Genomic DNA, 24841 nt, shown 5'->3' with positions numbered 1-24841 from the left:
TTGCAGAGTATTTTAAATTTATATTTGTATTTTTTGTTTACATTTATTTATAACCATCAGATAATTCAGTTCAAAAGAATTATCTCTGTAATATATGTACATGGGTCTAATTAGAGAATTTATCAGAGAAAATAGTATCTTTTAGATGAAGATAACTTTGTAAGGAAAGATTATATTCACTGTGGCCATTACCATAGCAGTGTCCGTTTATCTGTGTGCAGTGACCAGATCATTAATTTCTGTGGCATTGACGTACTTAGCTGTTCATACAAATGAAAACATTTAAGACACTTTTCCCTCTGTGAAACTGTAAAAATATGAAAAATTGAAATATAGAAAAAAGTATAAAAAAAGAAAACATTTACCTTCAGCTGTACCATCCAGAGATAACCATTGATTTGTTTTTTTACTTCTAGTCCTTTTTTCTTCTTACTCTTATATAATTGAGAAATAATCACCCAGCAAAATAAGTTACTATGTAAATATGTTCTCAATACTCTTGCCTTTATTCAAGACAGAATCCAAATGAACAATTAAAAAACTAATTTGTCAAACTGTAGCAAAAACAGGATTATTGAAATTGAAAGTCAGAGTTGCTTTTCATAAATTAATAGGTAAGGGAAAAAATTATTTTTAGTTTTGGAGGTGTAAGAGTGGGGTAGGGAATCATAGAAACTTGGTTGGGAAGGCCTTAGAAATGTCTATTGTATTTCTTTTCCAGTGCAGGAATTGATTTTACAACATTCCTGATAGTTGGTAAGCCTTTTCATAAACACTTCGAGTGATAGGTAGTTTACCTAGTTCTGAGGCAACTTGTTCTTTTGTTTGATAGCTCTAATTATTAGGAAGTTCTTCTCAATACTGTGCCAAAATTCTATAATTTTCACACATTTCTTATTTTTTCCTGTAGAAAGATGTTTGTTTTTACTTCCATAAGATGCCTCTTTAAATATTTAGCTTTAGTTATTTAATATTCTCTGCTGTACATACCTTTTTTTTTTTTTTTAACCTATTCACTCCCTTTTAAATCTGTGATCTAATTCAGTATACAATCATGGACTATCTTTCAATAAGCATACTGTTTGTTAAGGTCTCAGGTTTTTTTTTTTTTTTTTTGTTAGCCTTCTAGCAGCTGTGCTAGACTGTTCACAGGAGCCCAGTGGTGAAAAATAAAATGCGTAGGATTGACCCTCTCACTCCCCAACACTTAAAGCTGACAAGTTAGAGTTTCCTCTCTGCTTTGTATTTGTAGAATTGATTTTAAAGTAAACAATCTGATTGTAGTGGCTTACTTAAATCTTTATTTCATTTTATTGTTCTAGCCCCTCAGGATCTTTGGATTTTAGTTTTATAACCTGCTATGTTAAATATTCCTTTTAGCCATGTATATTCTTTTTTTTTTTAATTTAAATTTTAACTTTCAGTGCAGTATTGGTTTCAGGAGTAGGACTTAGTGATTCATCACTTACATATAACACCCAGTGCTCAACATGACAGGTGCCCTCTTTAATACCTGTGACCCATTTAGCCCATCCCCCCACCTACCTCCTAACATCAACTCTCCATTTGTTCTCTATAAAGAGTCTCTTATGGTTTGTTTCCCTTTCTCTCTCCCTTTCTCCCCCTCTCCCTCATCTGTTTTGTTTCTTAAATTCCACGTATGAGTGAAATCATATGATATTTGTCTTCCTTTGATTTGTTTTGCCTAACACATTCTGGCTCCATCCACGTTGTTGCAAATGACAAGATTTCATTCTTTTTGATGGCTGAGTAATATTCCATTGTATTTATACACCACATCTTCTTTATCCATTCATCAGTTGATGGGCATTTGAGCTCTTTTCATAGTTTGGCTATTGTTGTTAATGCTGCTATTAACATTGGGATGCGCGTACCCCTTTAAATCTGTATTTTTGTATCCTTTGGGTAAATATCTAATAGTATGATTGCTGGATCCTGGGGTAGTTCTATTTTTAACTTAAAAAAATTTTTTTAAGTTATTTTTTTTAATGTTTATTTTATTTTATTTTACTTTACTTTATTTTATTTATTATTAATTTTTTAAGACAGAAAAACAGAGCGTGAGCAGGGGAAGGGCAGAGAGAGATGGAGACACAGAATCTGAAGTAAGCTCCAGGCTCTGAACTGTCTGCACAGAGCCCAATGTGGGGCTTGGACTCACAAGCTATGAGATCATGACCTGAGCTGATGTCACAGGCTTAACTGACTGAGCCATTCAGGCACCCCTATTTTTAACTTTCTGAGGAACCTCCTTGCTGTTTTCTGGAGTGGCTTGCACCAGTTTGCATTCCTGCCAACAGTGTAAGGGGGGGCTCCCCTTTCTCCGCATCCTTGCTAATATCTGTTGTTTCCTGTGTTGTTAGTTTAAGCCATTCTGACAGGTATGAGTTGGTATCTCATTGTGGTTTTGATTTGTATTTTCCTAATGAAGAGCGATGTTGAGCATCTTTTCATGTGTCTGTTAGCCATCTGGATGTCATCTTTGAAAAAGTGTCAGTTCATGTCTTTTGCCTCTCTCTTAACTGTGTTGTTTTTTGGGTGTTGAGTTTGATAAGTTCTTTGTAGATTTTAAACACTAACTCTTTATCAGATACTCATTTGCAAATATCTTCTCCCATTCTAGGCTGCCTTTTAGTTTTGTTGATTGTTTCTTTAGCTGTGCAGAAGCTTTTTATCTTGATGAAGTCCCAATAGTTCATGTTTGCTTTTGTTTCCCTTGCCTTCAGCAACATGTCTAGTAAGAAGTTGCTCTCTGGCTGAAATCAAAGAGGTTTCTGCCTGTGTGATCCTCTAGGATTTTGATGGTTTCCTGTCTCACATTTAGGTCTTACATCCATGTTGAGTTTATTTTTGTGTATGGTGTAAGAAAGTAAGTGGTCCAGGTTCATTCTTCTGCATGTCATTGTCCAGTTTTCCCAACCCCATTTGTTGAAGACACTGCCTTTTTCATTGGGTATTCTTTCCTGCTTTATTGATGATTAGTTGACCATATAGCTGTGGGTCCATTTCTGGGTTTCTGTTCTGTTCCATTGATCTGTGTGTCTGTTTTTGTGCCAATGCCATACTGTCTTGATGCCCACAGCTTTCTGATATAGCTTGATATCTGGAATCATGAAACCTCCTATTTTGTTTTTCTTTTTCAGGATAGCTTTGGCTATTCAGGGTCTTTTGTGCTTCCATACAAATTTTAGGGTTGGTTGTTCTAGCTCTGTGAAAAATGCTGATGGTATTTTTATAGGGATTGCATTAAATGCGTAGGTTGCTTTAGGTAGTAGTATAAACATTTTAACAATGTTTGTTCTTCCAACCCATGAGCATGGAATGCTTTTCCATTCTTTGTGTGCTCTTTAATCTCTTTCATAAGTGTTCTATAGTTTCAGATCTTTTATTTTTTTGTTTTTAATTTAAATCCAAGTTAGTGTAATAGTGATTTCGGGATGGAATTTAGTGATTCATCATTTGTATATAACACCCAGTGCTCATCCTAACAAGTGTCCTTCTTAATGCCCCTCTCCCATTTAGTCCATCCCCCCACCCAGCACCCTTCCACCAACCCTCAGTTTGTTCTCTGTATTAAGAGTCTCTTACGGTTTGTCTCCCTCTCTGTTTTTATATTATTTTTGCTTCCCTTCCCTTATGTTCATCTGTTTTGTATCTTAAATTCCACAAAAGAGTGAAATCATATGATATTTGTCTTTCTCTGACTAATTTCGCTTAGCATAATACCCTCCACTTCCATCCACGTTGTTGCAAATGACAAGATTTCATTCTTTTTGATCGCCGAGTAATATTCCATTGTACCTATGATGGAATACACATCTTCTTTATCCATTCATCAGTCAGTGGATATCTGGGCTCTTTTCCATACTTTGGCTATTATAGATAGTGCTGCTATAAACATTGGGGTGCACGTGCCCCTTCAAAACAGCATTCCCGTATTTTTTTTTTTAATTTTTCAATGTTTATTTATTTTTGAAGGAGAGAGAGACAGAGCGTGAGCCAGGGAGGGGCAGAGAGAGAGGGAGACACAGAATCCGAAGCAGTCTCCAGGCTCTGAGCTGTCAGCACAGAGCCCAGTGTGGGGTTCGAACTCACGGACTGTGAGATCTTGACCTGAGCCAAAGTCGGATGCCCAACTGACCGAGCCACCCAGCCGCCTAGCACTCCTGTATTCTTTGGACAGATACCTAGTAGTGCAATTGCTGGGTCATAGGGTAGTTCTATTTGAATTGTTGAAGAACCTCCATACTGTTTTCCAGAGTGGCTGCACCAGTTTGCATTGCCAGCAGCAGTGTAAAAGAGTTCCTCTTTCTCTGCATCCTTGCCAACATCTGTTTTTGCCTGAGTTTTTTATTTTAGCCATTCTGACAGGTGTGAGGTGGTATCTCATTGTGGTTTTGATTTGTATTTCCTGACGATGATTCATGTTGAGCATTTTTTCATGTGTCTGTTAGCCTTCTGGATGTCTTCTTTGGAATAGTGTCTATTCATGTCTTTTTCCTGTTTCTTCACTGGATTATTTGTTTTTTGGGTGTTCGGTTTGATAACTTCTTTATGGATTTTGGATACTAACCCTTTATCAGATATGTCATTTGCCAATATCTTTTCCCATTCTGTCAGTTGCCTTTTCGTTTTGCTGATTGTTTCCTTTGCTGTGCAGAAGCTTTTTGTCTTTTTTTTTTTTTTTTTTTTTAAATTTTTTTTTTTCAACATTTTTTATTTATTTTTGGGACAGAGAGAGACAGAGCATGAACGGGGGAGGGGCAGAGAGAGAGGGAGACACAGAATCGGAAACAGGCTCCAGGCTCCGAGCCATCAGCCCAGAGCCTGACGCGGGGCTCGAACTCACGGACCGCGAGATCGTGACCTGGCTGAAGTCGGACGCTTAACTGACTGCGCCACCCAGGCGCCCCAGAAGCTTTTTGTCTTGATGAGGTCCCAGTAGTTCATTTTTGCTTTTGTTTCCCTTGCCTCCGGAGACATGTCAAGAAGTTGCTGCAACTGAGGTCAAAGAGGTTGTTGCCTGTGTTCTCCTCTAGGATTTTGATGGTTTCCTGTCTTGGGTCCGGGTCTTTCATCCATTTGAGTTGATTTTTGGGTACAGTGTAAGAAAGTGGTCCAGGTTCTTTTTTCTGGATGTTGCTGTCCAGTTTTCACAACACCACTTGCTGAAGAGACTCTTTTGTCTATTGGATATTCTCTCCTTCTTTATCAAAGATGAGTTGGCCATACATTTGTGGGTCTATTTCTGGGTTCTCTATTCTGTTCCATTGATTTATGTGTCTGTTTCTGTGCCAGTACCATAATGTCTTGATGATTACAGCTTTGTTATACAGCTTGAGGTCTGGAATTGTGATGCCTCCAGCTTTGGTTTTCTTTTTCAGGATTGCTTTGGCTATTGAGGGCCTTTTCTGATTCCATACAAATTTTAGGTTTGTTTGTTCTAGGCCTGTAAAGAATGCTGGTGTTATTTTGATAGGGATTGCATTGAATATGTAGATTGTTTTGGGTAGTATCATGTTCTTCCAATCCATGAGCATGGAATGTTTTGCCATTTTTTTTGTCTTCTTCAGTGTCTTTCATAACCTTTATCTGTAGTTAAAGAAAATCTGTATAGATTTTTCACCTCTTTTGTTAGGTTTATTCCTAGGTATTTTATGTTTTTTGGTGCAATTGTAAATGCAATCGATTCCTTGATTTCTCTTTCTGCTGCTTCATTATTGGTGTATAGAAATGCAGCTGATTTCTGTACATTGATTTTATATCCTGTAACCTTGTTGAATTCCTGTATCAGTCTGGCAGTTTTTTTGGTGGAGTCTTTTGGGTTTTCCACATAGAGTATCATGTCATCTGTGAAGAGTGGAAGTTTAACTTCCTCCTTGCCAATTTGGATGCTTATTTGTTTGATTTGTTGGATTGCTGAGGATAGGACTTCCAATACTATGTTGAATAACAGTGGTAAGAGTGGACATCCTTGTTATGTTCCTGAACCTTAGGGGGAGAGCCCTCAGTTTTTCCCCATTGAAGATGATATTAGCTGTGGGTCTTTTGTATAATGCTTTGATGATCTTTTGGTATGATACTTCCATCCCTACCTTCTTGAAGGTGTTTATCAGGAAAAGATGCTGTTTTTTTTTTTTTTTTTTTTTTTTTTTTTTGCCAAATGCTTTCTCTGCAACTATTGAGAAGATCATGTGGTTCTTTTTCTTTCTTTTATTAATGTGATGTATCACATTGCTTGATTTGCAGATGTTGAACCAGCCCTGAATACTAGGAATAAAACCCACTTGATTAAGTGAATTAATCCCACTTAATGTATTGCTGGATCTGGCTTACTAGTGTCTTGTTGAGAATTTTTGCATCCATGTTCATTAGGGAAATTGGTCTGTAGTTCTCCTTTTTAGTGGGGTCTTTGTCTGGTTTTGGAATCAGGGTATTGCCTTGTAGAATGAATTTGGAAGTTTTCCTTCCATTTCTATTTTTGGAACAGCTTCAAAAGAATGGGTGTTACTTCCTTTTTAATTTTTAAAAAATGTTTATTTATTTTTGAGACAGAGACAGCACACGAGTTGGGGAGGGGCAGAGAGAGAGAGAGAGGGAGACGCAGAATCTGAAGTGGGCTCCAGGCTCTGAGCTGTCAGCACAGAACCTGATGTGGGGCTTGAACCCACGAACTGTGAAATCATGACCTGAGCTGAAGTCAGATGCTTAACAGACTGAGCCACCCAGGCACCCCATCTCTTCTTTAAATGTTTGGTAGAATTCTCCTGGAAAGCCATGTGGCCCTGGATTCTTATTTTTTGGGAGATTTTTGATTACTGATTGAATTTCTTTACTGGTTATAGGTCTGTTCAAATTTTCTATTTCTTCCTGTTTCACTTTTGGTAGTTTTATATGTTTCTAGGAATTTGTCCATTTCTTTCAGATTGCCCAATTTGTTGGCATATAATTGCTCATAATATTCTCTTATTGTCTGTATTTCTGCAAGGTTGGTTGTAACCTCTTTCATTTGTAATTTTATTTATTTAAGTCCTTTTTTTCTTTTTATCAATCTGGCTAGGGGTTTAAAGAACTCCTTTCTTTCAAAGAACCATCTGCTGGTTTCATTGTTCTGTTTTTTTGATTTCGATATCGTTGATTTCTGCTCTAATCTTTATTTTTTCCCTTCTCTGCTGCTTTATTTGCTGTTCTTTTTCCAGCTCTTTTAGGTGCAAGATTAGGTTATGTATTTGAGACCTTTCTTCCTTCTTTAGGAATGCCTGGATTGCTGTATACTTCCCTCTTATGATCACCTTTGTTGCATCCCAGAGGTTTTGGGCTGTCGTGTTTTCATTTTCATTGGCTTCCATGTACTTTTAAATTTCCTCTTTAATTCCTGGTTAACCCATTCATCTGTAATAAGATGTCCTTTAATCTCCAAGTATTCATGGCCTTTCCAAATTTTTTTCTTGTGGTTGATTTCAAGTTTCATAGTGATGTGTTCTGAAAATATGCAAGGTGTGATCTTGATCTTTTTTGTACTTGTTGAGGGCTGATTTGTGACCCAGTATGTGATCTGTTCTGAAGAATGTTACATGTGCACTGGAGAAGAGTATGTATTCTGCTGCTTTAGGATGAAATGTTCTGAATATATTTGTTAAGTCCATCTGGTCCAGTGTGTCATTCAAGGTCATTCTTTCCTTGTTGACTTTCTGCTTAGATGATCTGTCCATTGCTGTATGTGGAGGTGTTGAACTCCCCTATTATTATGTTATTATTATCATTGAGTTTATTTATGTTTGTGATTAATTGATTTATGTATTTGGGTGCTTTCACGTTGCAGGCATAAATATTTTCAAGTCTTAGATCTTCTTGGTGGATAGGCCCCTTAATTATGCTATGATGCCCTTCTTCACCTCTTGTTACAGTCTTTATTTTAAAATCTAGTTTGTCTCGGGGCGCCTGGGTGGCTCAGTCGGTTAAGCATCCGACTTCGGCTCAGGTCATGATCTCACGGTCTGTGGGTTCGAGCCCCGCGTCAGGCTCTGTGCTGACAGCCCAGAGCCTGGAGCTTGTTTCAGATTCTATGTCTCCCTCTTCCTCTGACCCTCCCCTGTTCATGCTCTCTCTCTCTCTCTGTCTCAAAAATAAATGTTAAAAAACATTTTTTAAAAAAAATCTAGTTTGTCTAACAGAAATTTGGCTACTCCAGCTTCCTTTTGATGACCATTTGCATGATAGATGGTTCTCCATCCCCTTACTTTCAATCTGCAGGTGTCTTTAGGTCTAAAATGTGTTTCTTGTAAGCACCATATAGATGGGTCTTGTTTTCTTATCCATTCTGATACCTTATGTCTTTTTTTTTTTAATTTTTTTTACTTGTTTTATTTTTTATTTTTTTAAAATTTACATCCATATTAGTTAGCATACAGTGCAACAATGATTTCAGGAGTAGATTCCTTAGTGCCCTTTACCTATTTAGCCCATTCCCTCTCCCACAATCTCTCCCGTAACCTTCATTTTGTTCTCCATATTTATGAGTCTCTTCTGTTTTGTCCCCCTCCCTGTTTTTATATTATTTTTGTTTCCCTTCCCTTATGTTCATCTGTTTTGTCTCTTAAAGTCCTCATATGAGTGAAGTCCTATGATTTTTGTTTTTCTGTAATTTCACTTAGCATAATACCCTCCAGTTCCATCCACGTAGTTACAAATGGCAAGATTTCATTCTTTTTGATTGCCGAGTAATACTCCATTGTATATATATATACCACATCTTCTTTATCCATTCATCCATTGATTGACATTTGGGCTCTTTCCATACTTTGACTATTGTTGATAGTGCTGTTTTCCGTATTGCTGATTTCGCTGCTGTGCTTCGTCCATCCTTGTTGTCGTGGCCTTCATTCTTGCTATAAACATGGGGTGCATGTGTCACTTTGAAACAGCATACCTGTATCCCTTGGATAAATGCCTAGTAGTGCAATTGCTGGGTCATAGTGTAGTTCTATTTTTAGTTTTTTGAGGAACCTCCATACTGTTTTCCAAAGTGGCTGCACCAGCTTGCATTCCCAACCCTATGTCTTTTGATTGGAGTGTTTAGTACATTGACATTTAGAGTGAGTACTGAAAGATACAAATTTAGTGCCATCGTGTTGCCTGTAGAGTTAGTGTTTCTGGTGATGTTCTCTGGTCCTTTCTGGTCTTTGTTGCTTTTGGTCTTCTTTGTTTTGTTTCTTTTTTTCTCCACTTAAAATTTCTTGCAGGCTGTTTAGTGGTTATAAATTCTCTTAGTTTTTTTGACTGGGAAACTCTTTATTTCTCCTTCTATTTTGAATGATAGCCTGCTGGATAAAGAATTCTTGGCTGCATATTTTCCTGATTCACCACATTGAATATATCTCCCACTCTTTTCTTGCCTGCCAAGTTTCTGTGGATAGGTCTGCTGCTAACCTGATCTGTCTTCTCTTCTAGGCTAAGGACTTTTGTTCCCTTTTTGCTTTCATAATTCTTTTCTTGTCTGTGTATTTTATGAATTTGACTATGATACAACCTGATGATGGTCGGTTTTTATTAAATCTAATGGCATTCTCTGTGCTTCTTTGATTTTGATGTCTTAGTCATTCCCCAGGTTAGGAAAGTTTTCTGCTATAATTTGCTCACATTAAACCTTCTGTTCCTTTTTCTCTCTCTTCATTTTCTGAGATTCCTATGATTCGGATGTTATTCCTTTCTAATAAGTCACAGAGTTGTATTGTGCTCTTTTGCCTTTTTTTCCCCTCTTTTTTTCCTGCTCCATAATACTGTTTTCTGTATTGCTGATTCACTGCTCTGCTTCGTCCATCCTTGCCTTCGTGGCATCCATTCTTGCTTGCATCTCAGTTACAGCATTTTTATTTTTGTCTTGACATTCTTGTCTTTATTTTGTCTTGATTTTACTTGTTTTCTCTCTGCAGAAAGGGATTCTATGGTTTTTTCCAACCCTGGCTAGTATTCTTATTATCATGGTTCTAAATTCTAATTCAGACATCTTGCTTATATCTGTGTTGATTAAGCCCCTGGCTGTCATTTCTTCTTGTTCTTTATTTTGGGGTAAATGGGTGAATTCCTTCATTTTTGCATTTTGGAGGAAGAAAAAAATTAATAAAATAAAATTAAAAACAAAACAAAAAGTCAAACAAGGGAAGCTAGATCATAGGTGTGTTTTGGTCAAGAAGTTGAAAGAAGCTTGATAGAATAGAGAAAAAAGACAGAGAATAGAAAAAATAGGTAAGAAAATATTTAAAAATTAAAAAAAATTTTATGGGGTGCCTGGGTGGCTCAGTTGGTTAAGTGTCCGACTAGGTGGCTCAGGTCATGCCCTCACGGTTCATGGGTTTGAGCCCCGTGTCAGGCTCTGTGCTGTCACCTTGCAGCCTTGAGCCTTTTTCAGATTCTGTGTCTCCCTCTTTCCTTGCCCCTCCCACACTCAAACACGTGCTCTCTCTTTCTCCCTCAAAAATAAATAAACATTAAACAATTGTGTATAATAAAATAGAATAAAATGAACTAAGGGAAATTAAACAGTAAAAATTTCAAAAAATAATGAAAAAAATAAAAAAAATTAAAAAAAGAAAATAAAAATAAAATTCTTTATTTCCTTATCCAAGACTAAGAAAAGAATGGGGGAAAAAAACCCCAAAAATAATTTAAACAAAATCAGAAACAACAAAAACCCAAAAACAAAACCACAACAACCTAAATAAATGAAGAAGCAAACAGAATGAAACCTGAAGGAAGTTACACCCAGGTTACCCTGGATTTCAAACTATGTAGTAATCTATAGTCCATAGTAAGCAGGGGGGAGGGACTTGTGTGGTCTTCTAGGGGATGTGCTTGGAGGGTGCAGTTGAGTGGGGCTTGGTGTAATGACTCCGTTCTTCACTAGGTGGCACTGCTTAGCTTGCTGGGATGATTAGTGTGGCTTGTGCTAGAGAGGTGGAAATGGCTTCACCCAGCTCCCTTGTCTCTGGCATAGGAACTTCCCATTCTCACTGACCCATGATCAAGCACCCCTCCTCCTTTGTCTCAGGCCTCCCTCCATTCCCCGCCCCTACCCTGTCCATATCCAATCCATCTGCCTGCCAGGCAGTACCTCCCTCCAGAGTTTTATCTTAGGTGGGGTTGCGTTTCAAAACCCCACACTCCAGAGGCCCTTGCTGCTTGGACTTGTGCCAAATCTCTGGTGCAAGATCTCGCTGAGCAATGGCTGGGTGCCAGCTTGCTCCAGAAAATGTGATTGCGCAGTGACAGAGTTTCAGAGATTATGGCAAATCACAACACAGCCAGAGCCAGGTTTCTCCGCACTCTGGTGTCTTTGTCCCAATTGTAGCAAACATGGCTGCTCTCTGAGGTCTTCTGGGATCTTTGCCTTTGGTGAAGCTATATGACCTCTATCAGATGCCCTCCAAGGGGGAACTGCTTCTCCCCATGTGGCACACTGACCCCTCAGACCTTGCTGCCTGCTCCTGGGGATTTGCCCTACTTCCTTACCAGAACACCACCAAGCACTGAGCTCCAAACCGTCAGACTCTGCTCTCCAGTGTTTTATAGGATCCTGGTGGTATTGAAACCCTCTCCTTTCTTCCCATCAGTGGTTTTGGGGAATAGGTTGCTTGTTCAGTCCCCTGTGAGTGTTTTCCCTTCTTTTTCTCTCACTCTTGCTACTTTTGGGAAGTGTTTTTTCCTGCACTCTCCTGATGTGCTTCATTCTCCACCTTTGTCTGTCTTCTTTCCAAAAAACCCCAGCTGTCTATCCTTCTCAGCTTTTCTCTCTCCCAGTTCACCTCTCTGCACTGTGTCCCTGCCGAGTTCTGTGGCTCAAGTCATGCAGATAGTTGTGTTCATCCTCAACTAATTTCCTAGGGTGCAAATGGTTTGGTGCTGATCTAGCTGTGTTTTAGGAATGAGGCAAGCTGAGGGTCTTTGTGCTGCTCTGCCACCTTCTCATGGCCTCCAGATTTTGTATTTCTTTAGTTAGGTTTATTCCTGGGTATCTTATTGGTTTTAGTGCCATTGCAAATGGGATTAATTCCTTGATTTCTTTTTCTGCTGCTTTGTTATTGGTGTATAGAAATGCAGCAGATTTCTGTACATTGATTTTATATTCTGTGACTTTGATGAATTCATGTATTAGTTTAGACAATTTTTTGATGGAGTCTTTTGGTAGCCCAATAACAATTCTTTGGGTATTGTTTTAAGTGGTTGTTAATTTATCTGACTTCTTTTTATGGAGCTCACATGTTTTTCATCTGTCTACTAAATCTAAGAGAGAAAGGAATAGAGGTTAATTTGGATTGAGAAACCATCTGCAAATTTTTCAGACTGGGAGTTTGAATCTGGGTTTTTATGGATCTTATTATCTCATTTTGGACATATACATATTTTGTGTCTGAAACACATGGAGCAGTGTTGTCTACTTCTCTGCCCAGGGATTAGTTAAGATTTGGAAAGTGTTTCTGAGGGTTGCACAAATGCTGTTTGGATTGAGGTTGTACTTGATTTATTTCCTTCCTTGTCCATTAGACCATGATTTTCTCCCAGGGTTTTATATTGCTTCCTCATGGATAAATAGGGAAGAACTACAATTTACCATCATGAATTTGGGGTGTGTTGTGGTATTGTAGTCATGGTAACCGTATTCTCATCTTCCTTAATCCTGAAATTCTCACTACTGGGAGTTCTTCCTGTTGTTAAAAGTATTGTTTTTTTCTCAAAATAAAAATGTGGGATTTTTTTTATTTTTTAATTTTTATTTGTTTATTTGTTATTTATTTTTTAAAATTTACATCCAAGTTAGCATATAGTGCAACAATGATTTCAGGAGTAGATTCCTTAGTGCCCCTTACCCATTTAGCCCGTCCCCCCTCCCATAACCCTCAGTTCTCCATATTTATGAGTCTCTTCTGTTTTGTCCCCCTCCCTGTTTTTATATTATTTTTGTTTCCCTTCTCTTATGTTATCTGTTTTGTTTCTTAAAGTCTTCATATGAGTGAAGTCATATGATTGTTGTCTTTTTGTGACTGACTAATTTCACTTAGCATAATACCCTATCCATGTAGTTCCATCCATGTGGTTGCAAATGGCAAGGTTTTGTTCTTTTTGATTGCTGAGTATTACTCCATTGTATATATGTACCACATCTTCTTTATCCATTCATCCATCGATGGACATTTGGGCTCTTTCCATACTTTGGCTATTGTTGGGGTGCATGTGCCCCTTCAAAACAGCATATGTGTATCCCTTGGATAAATACCTAGTAGTGCGGTTGCTGGGTCATAGGGTAGTTGTATTTTTAATTTTTTGAAGAACCTCCATACTGTTTTCCAGAGTGGCTGCACCAGTTTGCATTCCCCCCAAAATGTGGGACTTGTAATAGATAACACAATAATCCATTATCTTGAGCAGGTTGTCACATTTTGGATTTGAAATCAGAAGTAGTATTTAAAACATATTTACCTTTAAGTTATAATCCATAGTCATTGTTGAATAAATAGAAAGTATTAACAAAAATATAAAAAATAATGTATTGGTCTATCACTTAGAGGTGACTTATTGTAAACCTCTGTATTCTACATTTTATATGTAGTATAGTTTAATGGTTTCATGCTGTATATGCTGCTCTATAATCTACTTTTGTCACTAATGACAGTTTTGAACATTATAAGAATGAGTATATTTTAACAGTTTTATATGTATTTTATTAGTACTTAAATGGTTTCATACTCTATATGCTATTCTACATATCATGCTTTTCTCATTTTTAATAATGGTTTATGAAGACATATCTGGCCAAAATGAATTTAGAGCTCTAGCATTGTTGTTCTTCATAGAGTACAGGTGTAGTATAATTTATCTAATCCCCTGCCATTGGAAGTCAAAGATTCTTTCATTTTGCTTTTATAAATAACACTGTTTAAAATAGTTATGCATATAGTCCTTATTCACTTGTCTATTTCTTTAGGATAAATTCCTATAACTAAAACTTCTGTTAAAGTAATAAATAAAGGCTTTTGATGTCTATTGGCAAATTGCCATTCAGAAAAATTATACTACTGTATACTTTTAGCAGTAATGTACAGGAATTTGCATTTTCTGGTACTCTTCGTATAATCTCCCTTCCTGGATGTATTTGCTATCTATCTACCATGATGTGAATCCCAACTCACTGGTCACTGTTTCCATAGTTTGTTGTTGTGTTTTTGTCATGCTGTCTTTTCTTGGAATGGCTTTCCTCTCCTTTGCTTGGTTAATTTTACTTGTTTTTTAGACTATAAGGTTGGGAAATTTATACAACTTTGTTATGCCATGACCATTGTTGGATTGAGGATACTCTTCTTATAGGAAGTTTATATTTGAAATTATGAAGTAATTCTAGCCTGGGTTATAAAATATGTTTTTCCAGATTTGTCTTTTCTCTCAAGATTGGGAGAACAGTTTTATAAGTGGCTGTTAGCTAAATCTCACACTTTAGAACCCTCTGGGCCCTCTGTCATGATTTTATATTCTTGTGTCTTCTTTCCACCTTTTAATGCTTGCAATTTCATTCTGGCCAAGTTACTCCAAGGGCAAATGAGGCTGGTAGAAGAGAAGGAGGAGACTGTAGTTTGACTTTCAGTACTGCTGCCAGGTAGATGGTCAGAGAGGACTGGCAAAAGTAGGGATTTACAGGGAGGGCATACTGAAGTGGTCAGTAAATGCTGACTGAGCTAAGTGGTAACTTTGGAAGACACCAGCTCTGAGGATGGATGCTAGCTAGATTTGCCAGATATCTGAAGTTAAGGCTATGGTATGTAGGCCAAGGAAGCCATACCTTGGCTGACAAGGAAGGCAGTAGATAAAACAGTAGCATGAAGCTAAGGTTACTTTTCTGCTTTGGAGATTTCATAATTGAGAAAGTATCTGGGAATTTGTACCACAGTTTAACCTGCCACGAACACAACACCATTGTTAGTACAACAGACTGTATAGAGAATACTACCACACATGTCTTTAGAATACCAGTTGGCTCCTATATGTTTGGAAAATAGGAGAAAGACATTAGTATAACATAGAGTTTTGGATCCCTGTGTGGTCTTTCCTAGTTCAAGAGAGCTGGGATAATGGGGTAGAATCATCCTTTACCTGCATGGGAATAAACCTGAACTGTACTGTGAAGGCAGCAGGGACTTTTTCAGCAACATTTAAAGAAAATTAGAAATGTGCACTTGCATCCAGGGCTCCCTCTGCAAGAGGCATACCTCTAGCTTCACATTGGTTGGACTAGGGGTAGATTGCAGCTTCCTCTGCTCCTCTTACCTCTGTGTTGTCTTAGCTGGCTAGCTTCCCATTCTGCTGTGATGCAGTGGTAATATCCCCTGAGGCAGCCTAACACCACTCCAAGATATTTGTCTGGGCATCCAAATAATATCCCCAGGTACCTATTATTGCTTTTGTTACTTCTCTGGTTACAAAACTGAATAGGTTGTAAGTTGTCTGCTCCTCATCTCCCCCCACCCCCCCCCCCCCCCCTTTAGCTTTGTGATTTTTAATGGGAGGGTTTTTCAGGAATGAATATATCACATATAAGCAGAAATGCCTGTATTTCCTTTTTGGATTTTTTCTTAAGTATTTAAAATTTGTTATTATTACTTTTTAAACCATCAACTCTAGCTTTTAATGCACTGTGCTTATTTTTCAGAATTTTTTTTTTTTTTTTTTTTTTTTTTAGAATTTGCTTTCTTAAACTCATCTTTTCTACTTTGATTTCAAAGCCTTTTCTCTATTCATTGTTTTAGCTCTCTTCCCCTTCTCTCCTTTCTTCCTGTATTAATCTGCTTCCCTTCTCCCCTTTATCTTTTTTGTGCATTTGATGTTATGTTTAAAAGGTTAGTAATTTTTTTGTGTTTTGGAAATTTTTGTTTTGGAATTTTTGGGTTTTGCGAGTCTGCCATTAAAAACACAGATTTAAGGGGTGCCTGGGTGGCTCAGTCGGTTAAGCGTCTGACTTTGGCTCAGGTCATGATTTCTCAGTATGTGAGTTCAAGCCCTGCATTGGGCTCTGTGCTGACAGATTCTGTGTCTGGAGCCTGCTTCAGATTCTGTGTCTCCCTCTCTCTCTACCTCTAACCCACTCGCACTCTGTCTCTCTCAAAAATAAACAAACATTAAAAAAATTTTTTTAAAGCACAGATTAAATTTAAGAGCTCTTGTATTTTAATACTAAGGATTTTCATTGTATATTTTAATTATAATGCTAATTTTAAAGTAAAATATATTTTATTACAGTAAATACGTAAAAGTAAAATGTGTTAATATTATGGAAGCATGCCTGTGTTATATATTTAACATAATTTATAAGCATATTTATATTTGTGTAAAATGTGTACATTCATGAATAGGACTGTACATGATGCTAATTTTGTTTTTCTCCAGGAGGATCAAGATGGGAGTCAAGGTCTGGGCAAGAGAAAGAGGGTCAAACTAAGCAGTAGCACCAAAGGTATTTATATTCGTTTTTTTCCTTGTATAAAAAGCTAAAAATACAAACCAAGAAACAGACTCTTAACTATAGAGGACAAACTGGTGATTGACAGAGGGGAGGAGGGTGTGGGGATGGGTTAAATTGGTGATGGGGATTAAGGAGTACACTTGTTGTGATGAACACTGGGTATTATATGGAAGTGTTGAATAACTGTATTGTACACCTGAAACTAATACTGCACTGTGTTAACTAACTGGAATTTAAATAAAAACTTTATTTAAATGTTTAATCTAAACATTAATTTAAAAATGTTTAATCATTAAGAACACTTACTGGCTAGCCATTTTGAAGAGAGTTATGTTTTTAGATTTGTCTAATGATGGAGAAAGTGTTGTTAGGGAGTGATTGTGGGGGACCTCAAAAGCAAACAAAACCCTTACTATCAGAATTTTGTTTCTTGTTTTTTTCATAAGATATGCATTATTATATTTGAATCATAAAAACAAATCTTTTCATTGATTCTTTGATTTGGATCCAGTGTTTTTGGTGTAAAGTTTTAGTTTGATTTATATCTTGTTATAATCTGGAGTATGCAATTTCTAGAGTGAAAAAGGATGAACACAGAAGAGATGATGAGAGAGAGAGGTGGGGGGAGGGAGAGAATTAAAATGAATGGCACTTATTAAGGGTTGTTTAAAGGGGTGCCTGGGTGTCTCAGTTGGTTAAACTGCTGACTCTTGATTTCTGCTCAGGTTATGATCTCAGCGTTCATGAGTTTGAGCCCCGCATCGGGTTCTGTGCTGACAGCGTGGAACCTGCTTGGAATTCTCTCTCCCTCTCTCTCTCTGCCCCTCCCCTGATCACGCATGCTGTCTCTCTTTCTCAAAATAAATAAGTAACATTAAAAAAAAAGGGTTCAGTAAAGGCTCAATATGTGTTTGCTCAAAGGAGGAAGTAGATATGTCTGTAGTGAGGAAATAGATTAATAATAATAATAATAATAATATTTTTAAAACTTTTTTGCATATGCTAGACGTAGTGCTAAGCACCTCACGTTTCATTTAATTCTTAAAATCACCATATGAAGCAGTTTTTATTATTATTATTATTGTTATGACTATTTTATGAATGAGGAAATGAAGGCATGTTAGAGATCACAGCTAATGGGAAGTAGTTCCTTAATTCAAGTCCCAGAGCTTAACCTCATAATCACTATGTTTTCTAGACCCTCACTAAAAGCTTTTCTAGAATACTTGTTATAAGTTGATGGCCTGTGCTGTGAATTTTTGCCATGGATTTCCAAATACCAACGTGGTCTATATGCTGGGTTTGTATGCACTGTTAGAGAGTTTCCAGAGGTTATATTACTATTTTGATGAAAAGAATTTGTTAAATTACTATTTTGATGTACCTTGTAGAATATTTAGAACTGCTTGGGAAGCAATATTTAGAACTGCAGGCACTTTCAGTTGAGGCTCATTTTGTAAGTCTCTTCTGAGGTACTTATGCTGCTGCATTTAATTTGCCGCTTCTAGTGGTGGGGACCCTTCAAGGTCCTTCTAGCCAGACTAAGATGACATGAGACAGATTGATAGGAGACAATCAGATTTAATCACTTATATATGGGGAATCCACACCAACATGGAAATTCCAGAGACAGGCGAAATACAGCATCTAGGTCATTCTGAACTAAGGAGAAACGAGTAGAGGTCTGGGACTTCAAAGAGAAGACTTGCAATTCATAGGAAGGGAAAAAGAGTAAGTACTTGATAAATGCATGTTTTCCGAGCCACTCAGAAACAATGGGACATAGACTTTGATCAAACAAGTCTTGCTAGGTTCCTCCCTGTCTACTATACTTAGTTTGTACCATAATGTAATTATCTTTGGTGATAGCTCTCTTCCTGGAGCAGATTTTCTATCTAAATTCTTTCTTTAAAAAATTTTTTTTTTTTAACATTTATTTATTTTTGAGACAGAGACAGAGCATGAATGGGGGAGAGGCAGAGAGAGAGGGACACACAGAATCTGAAACAGGCTCCAGAGCTGTCAGCACAGGGCCCAACACGGGGCTTGAACTCATGGACCGTGAGATCATGACCTGAGCCGAAGTCAGCTTCTTAACGGACTGAGCCACCCAGGCGCCCCCTATCTAAATTCTTTCTAGGTAGTTGCAGGGGTAGGTTTTCCTGAATCTGCTGGGTTTTGATTGCTTTTTGTTTGTTTGTTTGAGTATAGTTAAGACACAGTATATGTTAGTTTCAGGTGTACAACTTAGTGATTTGTCAAGTTTGTACATTATGCTCTGTTCACCACAAGTGTGGCTGCCATCTGTCTGGTTACTTCACTATTACAATATCATTGACTGTATTCTGTATGGTCTGCTTTTTATTCCTGTGACTTACTCATTTCTTAACTGGAAGCCCGTATCTATACATCTGTCATCTCTCCTTCACCCATTTTGTCCCCACCCCCCACCCCCAGCACCTGTTCTGGAAGCTATCACTTTGTTCTGTATATTTGTAGGTCTGATTCTGCTTTCTTCTTCTTCTTCTTCTTCTTCTTCTTCTTCTTCTTCTTCTTCTTCTTCTCCTTCTCCTTCTCCTTCTCCTTCTCCTTCTCCTTCTCCTTCTCCTTCTCCTTCTCCTTCTCCTCCTTCTCCTTCTCCTTCTCCTTCTCCTTCTCCTTCTCCTTCTCCTTCTCCTTCTCCTTCTCCTTCTCCTTCTCCTTCTCCTTCTCCTTCTCCTCCTTCTTCTTCTTCTTCTTCTTCTTCTTCTTCTTCTTCTTCTTCTTCTTCTTCTTCTTCTTCCTCTTCTTCTTTTAGATTTCACTTATGAGTGGAATCATATGGTATTTGTCTTTCTCAGTCTGGCTTATTTCAATTAGCATTATACCCTGTAGGTCCATCCTCTTGTCTCAAATGGCATAATTTCATCATTTTTTATGGCTGCCTAATATTCTGTTGTGTGTATATATCATATTTTCCTTATCCATTCATCTATTGATGGACACTTAGGTTGCTTCCATATCTTGGCTATTGTCAATAATACTGCAGTAAACATAGGGGTGCATATATCTTTTTAACGTCTGAAGGAAATTAGAAACTCATATGGCTCCCTGGCCCTTTGACTTGCCAGAGTTGTCTTTGTGTTTACCTGAGTTCTTGAGGTAACATCTGAATTGAAGCAGACTGTTAGGCACATACTTGAGTTTAAGCTTTAGGGATGCCCAGAAAAAAATACCTGTTATGGTGTAACATTGTTTTCCTTTGGTCAGACTTTGGCTGAAGATACTTTTTATGGAGACTTAAAAGTTGGAGCTTATTTTATACCTGATTTTTTTCATATTTGGGATTGGATTGATTATCTTCCCTTCCTTCTTCCACTGGTGAGGGGTAGTACAGAGATTTAAGACTTGATCAGTTATCATTTTTGCCCTAATTATGTGCATGGAAGAAATAGCCATTTGAATTAGTAGAACCCCTGTTTTCAAAAAATGATTGTTGCTTTTGAAGATATTGGTAGTCCAGGGAGTGGTGTAGTTTTTGTAAGAATTTGGTTCAGTGGTTAGAAAGGGAGCTGAAAAGAAAATATGTAATGATAGGCAAGAGGTTGAAGCTCTGTGCTACACAAACTCACTGTGTATTCTCAAAACCTAAATTTTAAGGATGAGAAAACTGAGGCCTAGAAGGCCAAGTTTATTGGCCAAGATTATTGAGTTCCTGAGTTATAGAGCCTGGACTCCACTGTTTAATTAAAACCTTTACCTTACCCACAGATTTTCCACCACATAACTGATTGTTCAAATTTTTTTTTTTTTCAGTTTGGCTTAAAGTAGTTTTGGCATTGTAAAAGTCATGACAATTTAATCCAGATTTTAACGTAAATATGTAGTCCTACATAACTACTGGAAGCATTTCTAACCACATTTCCATAACATAGCACACAAAGCCCATCACACGTTTTATTTTTTTGTTAAAATTTTTTACATTTTTTTTTTTAATGTTTATTTTTGAAAGAGGGGGAGGGAGGAGGGAGAGAGAGAGGGAGACACAGAATCCTAAGCAGGCTCCAGGCTCTAAGCTGTCAGCACAGAGCCCAACGTGGGGCTCAAACCCATGAACCTCAAGATAATGACCTGAGCTGAAGTCTGACACTCAACTGACTGAGCCACCCAGGCACCCCACACATGTTTTAAATATCTGGGAGAAACTGACATCATCTATTTTAAGAACGACTGCAGTGAAGACATTGTGGGGTTTTTCTTTGCTTTTTGTCTGAAGATGAAAAAATTGAATTGTACACAACTGTAGCTATTTTCATTTTAGTAGAAGCCGTAGCTTTTCTGGTTCATTTGGCTTGCTTTATTTATTTAAAACAAAGTTAATGTATCTTTCTTTTTAAATACTTGACATATAATAATTATGGTAGCTTCAGGCTTTCCTTTGACAAATGCAAACTTGCAGAGTCCTGTGAATTCTAAGATTAATACCACAAGTTTTTTTAGCTTTGTAAATATTTTTAGAAACACTTATCCTTGAAGGTTTTTAAATTTTTTTGGTAGTCTGTAAAATTTTCAATCATGTTAGTGCTAAATGAACTGTGTGAATTAAATTGGCATCAGCAATATGCTCTGGGTTACATTCTAATTTTAATTTCTAATCCTCATATTCCTGTCATCTGATTCACTTGGGCCCTAATTTTATTGCTTTTTTGGCTTTGAGTATGTCAGTGTGTGCTTTTGAATATATTTTACCTCAGTTTTTGCAAGACTGGTTTATTTCTATTTTTAAATCATTGTCATCCTGTGAATGATCTAGTTCAGGAGGAAGAGATTTTGGTTTTACAAGTAGACAATTCTGAGATTTAGAAAATAAAGAATTAAGTAGTTTCCATTAAGGGGATATATGGTATAATTGTATTTATATTTTTATCCCTGTTACATATTGCTTATACTAAAGGCACAGTGAAAGGGAGTTGGGGGATTGGGACATAACTTTTGCTTTTCTGTAGTTAAAATTGTAGTGTCTCCAGAATAATGAAATTGTATTCTGAAAATATTGGGTTACCAATTATTAATGAAAAAACTGGGTTAAAGTTATGTCTAGTAAGTACTGATTCAAGCCTGTTAAGCCTAGAATATTTTATAGAAGAATCAAGAGAGCGATGACATGCTTGTTGATGGCATGTGTATTGAGCGTACTGTTACATTTGCATACCTATGAGCTGAGGAGATGTGGTGTGACCACATTACTAAATAATAGAACTGTACCACTGAGGCAGGGCCAGTTGAAAAATGCTCCAAGATTACTCTGTAAGACAACTTGAACTATAATGTAGTTCGGGTCATTCCTGAGTATTTTAGTGCATGTAATTTTATTATTTTTAAATCTCTCATCTAACTCTAGTCCCTGAGTAAGCATCATAACTGAACCAATCCATTCCATTGACACTTGCTCTGTCCTCTGAAATGTGCTTATGTGGACCTGATGATCCAGAGCAGTAGCCCAAGATTATTGGCTCCAGCAAAAATCAGTAGAATTTTCTTGTTCTTTTTCAGGGAAAGAAATTAGAGAAAGTGAGAGAAAGAAATAACCAAAGTATTAAAATATTCAGTTCATTATATACCCACTGAGACCTTTCTGTTGACTAAGTGTGGCAAGGATGCAGAGATTAGCAGGAGACAAAGTAGCTCTCAAGGAGTGAGTAGCACTTCACCATAGAAATTGGCTGTCTAATAGATAATTTTATCCTTTTTTGAATATTTTTATTTAAATGGGGCATCCAGGGGTGCCAGGGTGGCTCAGTTGGTTAAGTGTCTGATGCTTGATTTTAGCTCAGGTCATGATCTCTCGCATGGTGAGGTCGAGCCCCTGTGGAGCTCCACGCTCATGGCATGGAACCTGCTTGGGATTCTCTCTCTGCCCCTCACCTGCTCATTTGCTCTCTGTCTCTCTCTCTTAAAATAAATAAATAAACACACACAAATAAAAGGGGCATCCATTTTCTTTCTGTCTTTCATGTTTGTTTATTTTTGAGGAGGAGGGCAGAGAGAGGGAGAGAGATTTCCAAGCAGGCTCCACATTGTTAGTGTAGAGCTGGACACGAGGCTCAATCTCAGGAACCGTGAGTTCATAACCTGAGCTGAAATCAAGAGTTCAACCTGAGTTGAAATCACTGAGCCACCCAGGCACCCCAGGGGGCACCACCCATTTTCTGTTTCTTCTGTGCATGATGAGGGCATCTTGAGTGCAGGGCAAGTAAGCATGTATAACACTCTTTATACTTGTTCTGGTATATTCTTTCCGGAAAAAAAGTGAGTGCTTCCATATACTAGAGTAAACAATACATTAGTAATTATTTCCTGCAGGAAAGTTAGTATTTCATTTATAAAGAACAATTTTAAAGAAATAAATTATTGAATTCTATAAAAATTTCTCCCCCTTTCTCTAAAAATTAAAAATCAAAAGATGTAATAATTTTGGGCTTTCTGGCTTTGATATTTTGTTTTTAGCTTAAAATTGTTATTACTGTAAATATTCAGTACCATGACTGTTCCATAATTACTTTGAATCTTATAAATTTTAGATAAAGTGCTTATGTTTAAGGAGAAATAATTACTTATTTTTCTAGTACCTGCTTCCTATTAAAACATAAAGATTGAGTATTTTTCTATTTTATACTATGGAGATTATAGAAATCTGAATTGATGATGTCAGCATTATTGAATTGATGAAAAGGTATCCTTAATTTATATACATTCAGGTGTTTGAGGTTGATGGATTATTAATTATAGTAAGGTTTAAATGAGATGAACAACTTAAATCATTAGGTGATAAGTTTTCTTTTTTTATGTAGATCAATCTATAATGGATGTTTTGAAACATAAAAGTTTTCTAGAAGAACTGTTGTTTTGGACTATAAAGTATGAATTCCCTCAGAAGATGGTAACTTTCTTACTCAACATGCTTCCAGATCAAGAGTATAAGGTATCTACATTTTTTCCCTTTCTTTCTGAACTTTGCTCTCCTTTCTTTGCCTTTTCATTATGAAAAATCTTTTTGGTGTGTTTCTCAGCTGTGGCTTATTTTATTGTAGCTTTGAGGACTGATATAACACTAATAAAAAGCATTAGCTTCTTTCGTTGTCAAACAGGGTTTGCACAAAAAGCACAGGATCATAGCTCTGAGGCAAAGCAGCTTTACAGAGCAGAATTCCTAAGGATAGTCTTTCTACATGGAACTTGGTCCAAAGAGAATGCTGGGGGACAAAGACATAATTGCACAAGTAAAATGTGTAGTTACAAATTGTAGTAAGTTCTCTAAAGGAGAGGTACAAGGTGCTCTGAGAATGTTTAAGGGGGCAACTGAATTTGGATTGTGGGGTTAGAGGGGCACTTGGCTGGCTCAGTTGGTAAAGCATGCTTGATCTTGGCGTCATGAGTTCAAGCCCCATGTTGGGTGTAGCGATTACTTTAAAAAATGTATTGTGGGGTTAGGTTTGGGAAAATCGTGGGTTTAGTAATTGCTAGCCATACTGTTAAAGACAGAACAGGTATTGACCTATATATGCATGTAGGTATTGAAGGCTCTAGTCCCAGAAGGTGTGGACCCACACCTGTGACTACCATGTAGTTATGGCAAAGTGACACAACTGCATGCATGAAAAGAAAATAAATTATGTTGTAGTAGTTGTTGTTATTGTTTTTCATTGATTGATTGATTGCTGTAGTTCTTCTTATGGTTTAGATAATAAAGCCTCTTTAGGAGTTAAACTTTAATGAATAATGCCATTGTTTTTTTTTTTTTTTTTAAATTTTTTTTTTTCAACGTTTTTTATTTATTTTTGGGACAGAGAGAGACAGAGCATGAACGGGGGAGGGGCAGAGAGAGAGGGAGACACAGAATCGGAAACAGGCTCCAGGCTCCGAGCTATCAGCCCAGAGCCTGACGCGGGGCTCAAACTCACGGACCGCGAGATCGTGACCTGGCTGAAGTCGGACGCTTAACCGACTGCGCCACCCAGGCGCCCCAATAATGCCATTGTTTTGTGTCATTATACCCAGTTAAGAAAACAAGAGGAAATGTACATGTTACACAGAGTTTTGGTTTTTTTTAATTTTTAATAATTTTTTTAAGTTCATTGATTTTTTTTGAGAGAGAGAGAACCCCAAGCATGATGTGGGGCTCAAATTCACAAACTGTGAGATCATGATCTGAGCCGAAACCAAGAGTCGGATGCTTAACCGACTGAGTCACCCAGCTGCCCCAGAAAGAGTATTTATTTAGTCATGTAGTGGTCAGCTTTCCAATCAAATAGGGGAATACATTTCTTTTGGAGTAAT

General features: G+C 37.3%; 1 protein-coding gene across 9 annotated transcripts in view; it reads left to right on the top strand.

Annotated features, from left to right (window-relative positions):
* The window catches only part of UBR3 (ubiquitin protein ligase E3 component n-recognin 3), a 239015-nt gene that overhangs the window by 55080 nt on the left and 159094 nt on the right, over positions 1–24841 (top strand). For all 9 annotated transcript variants that reach the window (XR_009257324.1, XR_009257322.1, XM_058714506.1 and 6 more), the window contains exons 6-7: positions 16450–16516; positions 23356–23486. Coding sequence is in view for 7 of the 9 variants with exons in the window: in XM_058714506.1 (XP_058570489.1) it covers positions 16450–16516; positions 23356–23486 (198 nt within the window). In the remaining 2 variants the exon portion in view is untranslated. The remainder of the gene's footprint in view (positions 1–16449; positions 16517–23355; positions 23487–24841) is intronic.

The sequence above is a fragment of the Neofelis nebulosa genome, chromosome 2 (genome assembly GCF_028018385.1).
Source record: "Neofelis nebulosa isolate mNeoNeb1 chromosome 2, mNeoNeb1.pri, whole genome shotgun sequence".
Taxonomy (NCBI): domain Eukaryota; kingdom Metazoa; phylum Chordata; class Mammalia; order Carnivora; family Felidae; genus Neofelis; species Neofelis nebulosa.
The sequence above is the reverse complement of the archived record's forward strand: the minus strand, read 5'-3'. Positions and strand labels throughout refer to the sequence as shown.